This window comes from Anarrhichthys ocellatus, unplaced genomic scaffold, assembly GCF_004355925.1.
Source record: "Anarrhichthys ocellatus isolate YVR2014 unplaced genomic scaffold, GSC_Weel_1.0 scaffold10, whole genome shotgun sequence".
Classification (NCBI taxonomy): domain Eukaryota; kingdom Metazoa; phylum Chordata; class Actinopteri; order Perciformes; family Anarhichadidae; genus Anarrhichthys; species Anarrhichthys ocellatus.
In genome coordinates this window covers 4434772-4447477 of record NW_022280040.1, presented here as the reverse complement: position 1 = coordinate 4447477, position 12706 = coordinate 4434772, and the positions used below count along the sequence as shown (strand labels likewise).

General features: G+C 46.0%; 1 protein-coding gene across 3 annotated transcripts in view; it reads right to left on the bottom strand.

The window, feature by feature from the left end:
* Positions 1-9316: 9316 nt before the first annotated feature.
* spice1 (spindle and centriole associated protein 1) overlaps positions 9317-12706 on the bottom strand; it is a 4908-nt gene continuing 1518 nt past the window's right edge. The window contains exons 6-17 of one of the 3 annotated variants that reach the window (XM_031850575.1): positions 12379-12467; positions 12063-12199; positions 11848-11973; positions 11456-11724; positions 11235-11366; positions 11030-11156; positions 10839-10946; positions 10326-10741; positions 9921-10107; positions 9755-9830; positions 9548-9611; positions 9317-9454 (exon numbers count right to left, since the gene is read on the bottom strand). In XM_031850575.1, the coding sequence (XP_031706435.1) occupies positions 9404-9454; positions 9548-9611; positions 9755-9830; positions 9921-10107; positions 10326-10741; positions 10839-10946; positions 11030-11156; positions 11235-11366; positions 11456-11724; positions 11848-11973; positions 12063-12199; positions 12379-12467 (1782 nt within the window). In that variant the 3' untranslated portion in view covers positions 9317-9403. Of the gene's footprint in view, positions 9455-9547; positions 9612-9754; positions 9834-9920; positions 10108-10325; positions 10742-10838; positions 10947-11029; positions 11157-11234; positions 11367-11455; positions 11725-11847; positions 11974-12062; positions 12200-12378; positions 12468-12706 lie in introns of all 3 variants that reach the window. The other 2 variants (XM_031850576.1, XM_031850574.1) reach the window with 2 other exon arrangements.

The following is a 12706-nucleotide window of genomic DNA, read 5'->3' as shown; positions in this document are numbered from 1 at the left end:
CCCCCACACACACACACACACACACACACACACACACATTCCCCCTCCACCTAAACTTCACTTCACCCCACCTCACCCCCCAAAGTCTTGCAGAAAAAGAAGAAGAAGAAAAAAAAAAACACAAAAACAAAACAAAAAAGATTCTGGCAGAGGGAGAAGAGAGCGTTCCACGAGCAGGCCTGGGTCAGCGCCCTATTTACCTACCGCAGCACTGCTCTCTTTCCCTTACAGCACCGAGCACCTCCCCTCAGCGCCGAAACCTGACCCTCTGTCTCTCCGTAACACACACACCATGAACATGCATACATACACACAAACCAGCCAAGAAGTGGCACATGGTCTTGGTTAAAAGGTTCTTAGCTCCAAATAAAACCCAATCTCTCGTGGAGTTATTCCTCTCAATTTTAAAACTTTCATTTCAGAAAATGCAAGAGATTTTCCCCTTCGTCCCCCCCCCCCCCCCTTTATTATCCATCGCTGGAGCCAGTTCAGGAAAAATGAGACAGAGGGTGAGGAACAATAGCTCAGACTTTCTCACACAGATAGTGAAGTGGTTCAAAAGCCTGGAAACACACACACACACACACACACACACACACACACACACACACACACACTGACTGTGCATGAAAACACTGCAGCAAAGTTTCTTCACACAAGTCTCAATCAGAGTAGATGAGGTGACAATTTTCAGGGAATCAATTTGTTTTCTCTCCGCTCTCTTAGCTCTCTATCTGTTGCTGACATTTCCTCCCTGTACCATAGCCGAGCCCAACCGCCCATTACTACACCACACAGGCCCTTATTAAATGTATATATAGTCACGCTTCAGACCAGGAGACACTTTCTCACACAAAAGCCGAAAAGAGCGAACACGGGGTCGTACAACAAACTCCTCTTATGAAAGAACACAGGGAGGGAAGCTGAAGATGGACCAAGATCCAAAATGGCCTCAGCCTGTGTGGGTGGATGAAGACAGTCTGCATGCCTGCGTCTTGTTTCACAGTGTCCTTCCTCCTCCCCTCCTCACCCAAAATGTGTGCCTGTCTGTCACGCTCCTCTCCAGCCCTCATTAGAAACATCTCACTTAGGGTAACAGTGTTATTTCAGTGTTTGTAGCTCGTTATGGGAGTGTTTTTCCTGCGGCGTGGCCCTTGCAGTGAGTGTTTGTGTGTGTGTGTGTGTGTGTGTGAGGGAAATGGATGGGGGAGGAGGATAAAGGGGGAGGTAAGAGAGGGTGGGCTTCTTAAACATGGGGTGAGAGCGTAGAACGTAAAGTGTGATTCCAGATGTTTTTTACTGCTCTGGCAAGGATGACAGGGATGTAAAGAACCTCCCTTGAGTAGCCTGGAGGGGGGGAGAGAAAAGGGGGAGAGGGAGGGAGGAGTTAAATGCTCGGCGGCTTAAGGCCCTCGGGATGAAGCAAGAGAGGAGTTGAGGAACAGAAGGGTTGGGGGGCAATGGTGGATATGCTTGTGTTCAGGGGTTTGGGAGAAGTTAAGTACGGGGCCGTTTTTAGGGCCTCAGGGACTGAAATGGAGGCAGTTTAGGGGGGAGAGGGGGGGAGACAGAATGAAATAGCTTTTCCTGGCAAAAACGTTCCCCTTTATTGGCTCAGGTGTGTCGGGTGGAGAGTCTGAGACTGTGAAATGGTGAATAGTGTGTGTCATAGCAAAGAGTGTGTGTGTGTGTGTGTGTGTGCGTATGTATCCCCGAGGACGAGTGAAGAAAATGGAGACGGACCAAGAACAAGAGAGAAAAGGGAAACGGAGCGAATGAAGGAAACAAGTAGTGAGCTCTAAACCTGAGTCAGATTTAAAGAAATGGTTTGGCAGATATCTGAGAAGATTGATAACACACTCATAGTTAAATGTAAAGCTATATACAGTCGGTAGCCAGTTAGCTTAGCATAAGTACTTGCACCAGTGTAAATAAGCTAACCTGGCACTGTCCAAAGGTAACAACATCCACCACCCAGCATCTCACTCAATATATAAGATGTTAATCCGGTCGGTGCATCTTGTCACATTTGGACGCAGTCAGGCTAGCTGTTTCCCTCTGTTTCCATTCTTTATGCTAAGCTAAGCTAAATGGTTGTTGGCTGTAGCCTCATATTTACTGTACTGACATTAGAGCGGTATCAGTATTCATCAGTATATCATCTGTATTATTGGTATCACAACAGACTTCCTGGTTGAACTTTGACCTAATGTACTTGCTGTAGTTTTACTGTAAGATGAGGACCATCACGTTCCATTTTACCTCCAGACTAACTGTCTAAACGTTTGATTTGTTTACAACCTGTCTGATATTCTGACCTCTCGTGTATTTGCAGACTTTGTTGTTGACTCAGTGTTCTCAGCAATTACACTGGTGAGTGGCCTACAATCTTATCACAACCGATAACAACTGGCAAAAACTAGGCTACTAAAAAAAGACCCAAGTTGAAGTGAACTGGAATTATCCTTTGACACAACATTGAAAAAAAAAAAAACAGCTCTGGAGTGTATTATGCATGAAACGTGTGGATAATGGAGAAAAGCTGCGACTCAGAGACCAAAAAAAAGTCATCGAGGGAGAGAAAAGAAACTATATCATGCAGGAGACGTGTGTGTGTGTGTGTGTGTGTGTGTGTGTAATGCACAGTGTGATCCAGCTCCTGCAGCTTGTTAGTCATGCTCATTAATATGCGCCTGTTTTACGGGCTCTGTTCAAAGACTGAGGTGGTGTTTCATCTCAACCTTACCTTCTCCACACAGGCAGAGGAAGAAGAGGAGGAAGAAGAAGGGGGAGTGGGGTTTATGAACAGCGTTGTGAGATATTTTCAAATGGTCATAGCTTAAAAAGATATTTTGGAAAACACTGCGCCACATAGCATACTAGCAAACGGCCCTTTTCAAACATAAAGAACACAACAAGAAACTGAAGTCTTGAAAGGTATAGACAAAACAAAAGCACTGGAAAGAGAGCATGAGGATGATGGTGCTGTCATGAGAGGAGGAAGAAGAAGAAGAAGCGGCTCATCAAATTATATTAGTCTGAAGATCTTTTTAATAGAGATTACAACGGAAAGTCGGTTTCTTAATTTAAAAACAGAAATAAAAAGCTAATGTTGACCAGAAAATAGTTTTCATGACATAGGGTCAGTCACGAGAAACTCATCCTGCTGCCAAATACTCTTTGGGTGATGATGCAAAAGTCATGTAGAAGACTTCTATTAGATGGAACAGTGCAGCCAAGAAAAGAGTTTGGGGTTTGAATATTTCACTCAGTGTAATAATCAAGTAGCTTCAAATGCTGCTTATTTGCTTTCCTGCCGATAGTTAGATGAGAAGATTGGCATGTAGCTGGAGTCAGCAGCCGGTTAGCTTAGCTTAGCATAAAGACTGGAAGCAGGTGGAAACAGCTAGCCTGGTTCTGTCAAAAGGTGATAAAATCCACCTACCAGCACCTTCAAAGCTCACTTATTCACTCATAATAGTTGCTTTGTTGAAACTGCACAACAAAATGAAGTTTAAAAATCACTTTTAAAAAGTCGAATGATGCTAAAAAAGTTTTGTTGTCACCATGAGGTTGACAGATGACCAGCAGGGGCTTCAGGAAGGTACTCGTTATATAATAGTTGTGGACATAACCTCCAAATATTTTGTATTTACACTGGTTTTTGTATAAGGTTTAAACAATTTGTGAGTTTTAGAGGTGCTTGTAGGCAGAATTTGTTAACTTTGGACAGAGCCAGGCTAGCCGATTTCCTGCTTCCAGTCGTTATGCTAAGCTAAGTTAAGCTAACTGGCTTCTGGCTGTGGCCCATTCAAGACCATTTGTGTCCTATATTTGACGACGACTTGAACTTGCTTACATTCTAAAACTTTAAGTGTAAAAGAGGCAGAAGTGGAAGGAAGTGGAGGAGGAGGTGGCGGTAAAAACAGGCCACATCGCACCACATCATACCCGACACACACTGTGATGGTGTGACTGCTCGCTCGCCCTCTCCTCCCCTCCCTCTCCTTCGCAGTCGTCCACAGGCACGCCAGCACCTCCAGGTCCGGAGAGCAATGCTTTCTGGGGGATCAGAAACAGATGTGCCTCTTGCCCCTCTCCTCTTAACTCGTACAAAAACACACACGCCGTCTTGTACACACACACTCACACACACACGTACACACACGCTGGCGGCTATCAGAACCGACACCAGGACCCAGCCGGAGTGACGAGGCAGCGTGACCCTGAGCTTGACCCTGGCCAGCAGCACCTCAGACAGGAAAAGGCCGCAATTGGCTTCAGCTGTGACCCCTCCGCCCCCTCTCTCCTGCCTGCCCCCCCCCACCGACTCATTAAGACAAACTGTTTTTTAAGGCAAAGCAGCTTTCACTACCACTAAAGCCAACACCCTGGAGCACGGAGAGAGGCGGCGGTGTGAGGGGGGTGACGGGGGACGGAGGGAAGGTAAAAGAACGAGAAACAAATAGAGCCGGAGCAACGGGGGTACAAAGAAGGTAGTAAAAATAAAAAAAGAACAAAAGATCAAGGTGAAGGAAAAAGTTTGAGAGAAAAAGGGCAGAGAGTAAGTAAAGCTAGACTGAGGGGGAAAGTCAGGCATATCACTTGCAGCTGTTGCAGGCTCATGTTCCCAGAATCCATTGCAACTTGGCACGTTTTTTCTTCCTAATGAGAAAGGCCGGTGTCATGGTTACATTAATATCATAACATTGAAAACAACAGCTTTGAATTGGAGAAAGAGGCACACAGAGAGAGAGGAAGAAAGATGAAGTCACTTAACAGTAATGACAATGAAATCGGTTTAATTATGAACAGCAGTAAGACACATTCGTCTTGGAGACAGACTGCTGAGTGTACAAACAACATGTTTGTTTGTTTAGGGATGTACAGCAAAGACATGTGGAAAGAATTTAACTTCTTCCGCTGCCATTAAAAAAAAGACTTTTTATTTTTGCTTGCCTCTGCTTTTGTCGTAGCCTCAAATCCATCAACCCCTCCAACCCCCCGAAACACCCACATTTCTCTTCCAATTTCTTCATAACAGCGAGCGTTGTCCAGACTCAGTGGAAACTGTGTGTATGTGTCTGTCAAATTGCCTGTTCCAGGTCGTAGTGTCGGCAAAACTGCTGAAAACATTTGCATATTTCATGTTTGGCAACCTGCAACGGCCAAAAACCTAAAGTAAAGAAAACAAACTATACAGATCCGTGTGTGTGTGTGTGTGTGTGTGAGTGTGTGTGTGTGTGTGTAAGTGAGAGTGGCAGGGCATGCTGAGGTAGATTAATACCGCTGCTCAGAGGGGGGTTCCTCCATTCAGGGCTGACTGATGTGCGTCCCAAATTGATTTATGAAAATGGCCCTTAATCAATTATGTGTGGAGAAAGAGGGGGAGAGGGGAAAGGAGAGAAGAAGAAAGGGAGGATCTGAGGGGGGGAGAGGGAAAGAAAGAGGATCGGGAGGATGAAGCTGCGGAGGGAAACTGTGTGAATGATGCTGCTCTGCTGAGGAATGTGTCTAATGGATGTCAGTTTATGCCACAGGTGTCCAACATGGTGGATGTGATGGTTCGTCAAAGACACACAATGCACTGTGGCTGATCCTGATGTATGCAGCCAATTCTGCAGGCGACACACTGAGCCCGCTGCATCCATAACATTCATCAAAGGACTTGTGACATAGTGTTGCTGATAGATAGCTTGGTTTTTACTTGTGCGGACAGAGAAAGGGTTAGGAAAACGCACACATGCTCCCAGTAAGTGCTCCTAGGAAGTATTGAGGATGAATCGGTGCAGCAGTGTAATGTGGTTTTTGTAGTAATAATGGCCCAGTTTTATTTGGGGGGGGCAGCGGAGTAGAGTGAAGCTGCAGTTGTTTAAAAAGCCCTTCCCCTGCCTTGCCCATTGTGCCTGAGACAGGGGTGTGTGTGGGGGGGGGAAGTGGGGGGTCACGCTGAGAGCTCGTTTCTCCTGCCTGTCAGGACTCTATCTGGGATCCAGCCGGAACTAATCAACTCCAATAGGCCTCCCCATTACCCAGGGTGCAATGGGCCACGGGCCGTGGGCTGGCCGGTGGGAAACAGAGAGGAGGAGAAGGGAGAGACCCCCCCCCCACCCTTACCCCACCAGTACCACCACTACCCCTCCACAGACACTCTGTACTCCACCAGCCCGTGCAGCACACACAACACTCCCACTGTTTCACACTGAAGCAATAATAAACACTTGCAATAATATTTTCACAGCAAGCAATAGCCTGCTTCAGATCAGAACCTCGCACAGCTGTGGAGCACACTCCTACGCACATGGGCACCCACTCACATGGATACACACACACACACACACAGTTTACTCGTCACGCACGTGTCACATCATGCTGGTTCTAATACTTGAGACATTTTAAAGGCAGTTTTGGTGCGAAAGCAGCAGAATGAATTCACAAAATGGCTTCTACACATAAACTGTATCAAAACAAAATCACTTACAGTATAAAAACTAAGATCTACTGTATGTTTATAATGTCCCAGTGGCTCATGTGGTAATTAAACCACTAAGATATCACAATAGCTGCGATCATTCAATAAAACCTGGTTTATTTTAATGGATCTTTTTGTTTTCCATTTCTATTTAAAAAGTTGGGGGAATAGAGTCCATTGCACGATGCCACCATCGTTTTGTTTACATTTAGTTTATTTTGTTGTTAGTGTTATGAGCAGTGTGGTTTTCTCAAATTAATAAAATATTGTGAAAAAAAGTTGGCAAATAGTTCTACATAAACTCGTCAAGACCCAAAATTAAGCCGTGCAGTACATTAATATTGCCCTCTAGTGGCAAAATACCCACACTGCATCATTTAAGGAAAAGTGAAATAAAGAATAAAGATGACTTCTCTGAACTATAAATGTAAAAAAAAAAAAACGACAGAGGGTGTGCTATTTGGATATGTTGTTTGGATTAAATGTGTTTTGCATAGTAATTATTAAAAATAAGCACAAGATATATATATATACACATATGTGTATATATATATACACCCTAAATTAGGGAAAATGTTGGTTCAAATGCTAAAAAACAGAAAAGAAAGTATGAATTATGAATGCATTTCTCTTCTACAAATAAACGTGTTCCTCCTCAGGTCGCTCAGGAGTCTAGATTATCTGAAACGTCTCTGGACACCATCAAAGGCGATCGTATGAGCCAGTGTGCGAGTGTGTGCACAAGCTTTTTAGTGTGTGTGTTTTTCTGAGTGACTTCAGGCTCCTTCACTGAGGTGAAGTGGGGGCAGATTTAAATGAGTAAAGAAAACTACCCCCCCTCCATGCCCCCAATACACCCCCACGTCATTGTGTGTGTGTGTGACTTTACTCCAATGTCATTGGGTGCATAATTATTTTTTTTATTGAAATACAAATTAATATCAATTGTGGTCTTTCCCTTGTCTTTAAGTCACGTGATGAATGTGTGAATATGAGTGTATGAGGAGTAGTGGAGGTGTGTTGAGGCTGCAGAGAGGCCCAGATAGAGATGGTGGTGTTGGGGGGGGGGGGGGGGGAGTCACATGGGAACCTTCCCCATGCCCTGTGGTGGCGGTGGAGGGTCATTGAGAGGCACTGGGGTGGGGTTAATCCTCATTCACCCCGTCCTTCACTCAGCCGGGCCATGCACAATAAGCCCCGCCCACCTCCCCCTGAGTCTCCACGGTGACCTCTGACCCCACGTTTACCGCCGCTGTCCCTGGCCCCTTTATGCCTCCATCCTGTTATTATCTGCAATATTTACTCCTTTTGATTTCCCTGCTGGCCATTGTTGCTGCTCACACAGCACTCCTGACTCACTGGAAAACTCAAGTGCTCTCCTTCCTACTCCAGCGTCACCCCCGAAACCTTAAAACCCTCAGCAAACACTACCTGAAGTGGAAATGAGTCCGCTTACGACCACTTATTTATGGCTTTTTGATTCAGGCCACAAGGAGGAGCCCAGAAGTCAATGAATGGGCGAAGTCACAGAGGTCCTGTTCCAAGAGGCATCACATGTAACCACAACATCCCTGGTTCAATTCCAGCTGTTCCAGCACACATTCAAACAACCAGGGGCCCGGGGGCTAGGGTGGGTGTTAAACCTGGATCTCTATGTACCTGTTGGAAGTTAAGCCGGACATGTTGCTTGTTGCTCTCTGCTTCCTCCTTTTAAAATTCAGGATTTCTAAACTGTATCAGAAAAGAAAGAGAAAAAGTTGGACACCACTTGACATTCGTTTAAGTATTCAAAGTAGTTTCTTGATCGTGGCTGTTTGACCTGCTGCAGTCTGAAAGGCACCAGAGATGTCCAGCTCTCTCTCTACTGAATGACTCCAGATTGCCATCTGCTGACTTTGCACTATTTCCTTCTGCAAACACAACCCAGGGCGTATAACATGAATGAAAAGAGGAACGCATCCGTCAAGACATAAATGAGAGAGTCTCAACATCAACTGGTGGTTGAGAATCCTGCAGGTCTGTCATGATGCGGCCAGGCTACAGCAAACTAGATTAGAAAGCATAGAAATGTACTTGGAGACTAAGCATAAGTAAGTAAGTGGAAAAGCAAGACATGAGTCATAGTCTTGGATTGAGGATGGAGGGAGAAAGAGAAAAGGCACCGATTGCTCCAGTTGTTTCATATACTTACATGATCCAGTAAATCACAGTTAAACTAAACTGTCTGTATAAATTTATAAGAAAAAAAAAAAAGAGATGATCATAAGGACCACAGAAGTCGAGGTAAACAAAGACTTCAGAGAAAAGAAGAAAAGCAAATATTTGTGTGTATGTATGCATACCGTAAATAGCTACGAGAGGCTATACTTTAGCTGAAGCCACAGCAGAGAACACTGAGTGGGTTGGAGCAACTCTTTTCCCCTCCTCTCTCACTCTTGCTCCTATTTCTTTGTGACTTATTGCAATTCCCTTCTCCCTTTGAAAAGCACAGGTTCATCACAAACACACCAAGTGATATCTAAACATGCCTTAAAGACATGAAAGCAGACCGTAACTAAACCAAACCACAAAGACAGACAGACGGACGGCGCTTAGCTTGGACCTTCATGCAGGATTAGATGCAGCTAGGTTTTAGGGGGCCAGTGCAACACATGGCCTCATTAACTAACACTTGCATTGGTGAAGAATGACTAAGTAAACAAATAGGATAGTAATAATTGAGATTAGTGCACTTTAAAGAAGGTAAGAAAAGGAACATATGATTTAAACAAGCATCTATGACACAGATTTATATATTTCTGTACAACAACATGTGCTACAAAAGAGTGAGGACAAAAACACAAGTTCATTTTAAAACACGTTTATTGAGTCATTTAAAATGTATGTGTAGATAAAATACTAGCAGCTTGGGTTGAATAATTACTCCTCTTGTCATCTCACATGAGCAGACAAGGCAAACCATCCCTCTCTCTGTTTCTCCATCTGTTGTGGAAAAGAAAAGATGTTATAGACCCAAGCGGCAACAGTCCTTCCATGTAATCTGTAGTGTGTGTGTGTGTGTGTGTGTGTGTGTACCTGTGTTTTTCCATCCCTCAATTCTCCGCCAAGACTGTGAGAAGACACTTCAGAACCAGCAGATCTGCAGCACAGAAATATAATAAGAATGTGTCAAGAAAAAAAGTCTAGAAATCCAGTTAACTAGCAAGAACCACAAAGCATGTGGACGACTAACTCCCATCCGTCATGAGGAAACATCCCCATCCTCTAAAAAGAGCAACTCACCGTCTCTCAACACCACCAGTCTGTGACGGGAGCTCCTGTTCAGGCAGCAGCATCGACCACTCAGGACTTCCTCCTCCTGCTGACAATATGATATGATACAAGTATAATTTTCAGAGACAGGCCTTTACACACATGGACAGAGACGCGTCATGTTGAGCCATCGTACCTGCTGAATGTGGGCTGAAGGCCGAGGGAGGGATGGGGGAATTAGAGGGAGAAGCTTTGGCTGTAACACTTTGCTTCTGTTGCTCGATAAGCTCCAGCAGGCGACCCCTCGCCGCTGCACTTTGTCTGTTTAGCTCCAGGAGGCGCTGTTCCACACTGCTCACATGGAGGGTGTTCAGTGATGTTGCCTGAGCAAGAAGACAGGGGAAAGAAATGATCATCACCCCTGAAAAACAGGATGAATGTGTGTTTCTTGAGTTTCAAACTACCCAATATAGAAAGGCTAACAGACACAAAGGTTTGCTGATCTATCTAGGGGAGAACATGTCTGTGGATTTGGTAGAACACACGTTCACTTTACATTTCAAGGACATTTCGAGGAAGACACCTTGAGACTTAATCTCACCTGATTTGTCAGCTGCTCTCCTTCCGCAGCCTGGACATGCCGACTGCTTCTCCCCGTGCTGCTGGATGCTGACATCCTCCTCTCTCCAACACTTTGGGGCGTGACTCTCCCCGTGCTGCTCCTTCTCTGCTCGTTGCTGCCGTTCGATGATTCTCCAACCCCTGACCCGAGGCGCCTAGCCTGGCTAAACTGGGCCCTGATCAGCTCGTTCTGTCTGTTCAGCTGAGCGATCTCTGCCAGCATGACCTCCGGGGAGAGCTGTGAGCCGAGAGGGTCAGAGGTCAGCGATAACGAGGAAGAAGAGGGGAGGCTGGTGAGAGGGAGGCTGGAGGCTGAGCTGCGGGAGCGGACGTCCTCACAGGAACGCAGGACATCTTCAGGAGGAAGTTCCTGGTGCGGCGGTACAGGGTGAGTCACTGAAGAGGGGGGGGGGCAAAATGAGGCGTCTTACAGCTGATTGAGTAAGATGGCACACAGGTGAAGTCAGATTACTAAAAAGAAACAGGCTGTTACCAGGAGTTGGCTGCCAGTTGTCTCTCTGTCGAGGAGGGGAGAGCAAGACACCTGGAGAGACTTGTAGTTGTTCAGGATCTCGCTCAGCAACTGGAGCAGACTGATAAACTGTTTACAACATGAAAAAATAACAATTATGTACAATTTACTGCACAAATATCCACGCACAGACAAACACACGCAGTATGAACCTGCAGCTTTGGCATCAGACTCCTGAGGGGGGTCAATGTGGGCCTCCAGCAGTCCAAGTCCCCCCATCAACAACACCACTGAGTCCAACTTCTGCTCCAGCTCTGCAGTCCGCTGCTGCGACTCAGCCTGAAGGAAAACAGGCGAGCACAGTTGGAATCTGGACAACAAAGTGGCGTCGGGCTGCGCAGGTGAGCTCTGTCTCACCTGCAGGGCGGCGGCCTCTTCTCTCAGAGTCATCGTCTCAGCAGTGAGCGCATCGATCAGCCCGCGCTGCTCTCTCAACACCTCCTCCAGTCTGCTCCTCTCTCCAGCCTCTTCCTGAGCTTCCTCTTCCCTCTGGAGACAGTTATTCATTTACTTGAAACTAAAGCCAGTAACGACCATGTTAGTGTTTAATGAATACCTCATTGGATCAGTTACAGTACCTGTTTGAGGAGGTGCACTAAACGCCCCAGAGTGGAGACCAAGGCCACAGAGAAGCCAGTGAGGCCTTGGGTTTTCTTCTGACTCTGTGCTGAAGCTGGTACAGCGGCAGGAATCAGAGTATCCAAGTCAGCCTCCACCTGACCCAGCATGGTCTGCAACAGGCCCAGACTGGACTGGTCCCCGCTAAGAGAGGCCACCGAGGAGCCGTCCAGCGCTGAACTCTGAGGAACACACTTCCTGTTCCTGCCGGTTCGATGACTCGTTCTGCCTGATAAACGCATACAGAGGAACACTCATTTCCTCTGTTTACTGCAGCATCTAGCAGTTCATAGGATGGACCACTGTCGCAGAGTGACACATTATGAAGACACAGATACCTCTCTTACATTACCTGACTGGTTGAGAGGCGTCTCAGGATTCAGGACCTGAGAAACCAGGACTGACGGTTCCTCCAGACCTTCCTCTGACCGGCTTTGTCTGGACTGAACACGCTGGACAGCCATTGTGGCATTGAGAGCTGAAACCAGGTGAGACGAGTTTGTATGCAAAAAAATCGTGATGACTTCATGAAAGACAATTTAAATGTTGTCCTCCTTTTCATCCTACCTGTCTGGGCTGGTGCTCTGCCTGATGTGCAGGGCGTTACAGGAACATTATCCCCGTCTGCCTGCTCAGAGTGAGGACGACGGACTTTCCGTTGCTGTATCACCCTCCCCCGAGACTTCATTTTTCGTACATTGGCCCTGCAAAGAAAAGTATCACAAGCAACGTAATGGCGTCAGCGGGATCAGAAACACGAGTAGTAAAAAGCAACAGCTGCATGTATTATATTTCCACCATAACAAGGAACGCCAGTCAGTTTCTTATCTCAGATTGGGGTGAATGGTACTGGTTTGCAGGTACAATATTTCGCAGGCATTACCTATGGATTACATGATAGTCTGAACTGCCAGCAGGACCGCTATCTTCATCACTGTAGTCTTCCTCTGAAGCTTCAAGTTCATTAAGAGCCTGAAAGGAAACATTTTACACATTAATACGGAACAAAATCTGCAAGAAGGTAAATTGTGATTCGAGAAGAAAATAGACATATGGATGAAAGCTGATGGAAACATGAAGTAACAAACCACACATGTATGGCTTTATCTTGGCGCGCGCACACACACACACACACACACACACACACACACACTCGCGCTCGCGCACACACACACACACACACACACACACACACACACACACACACACAC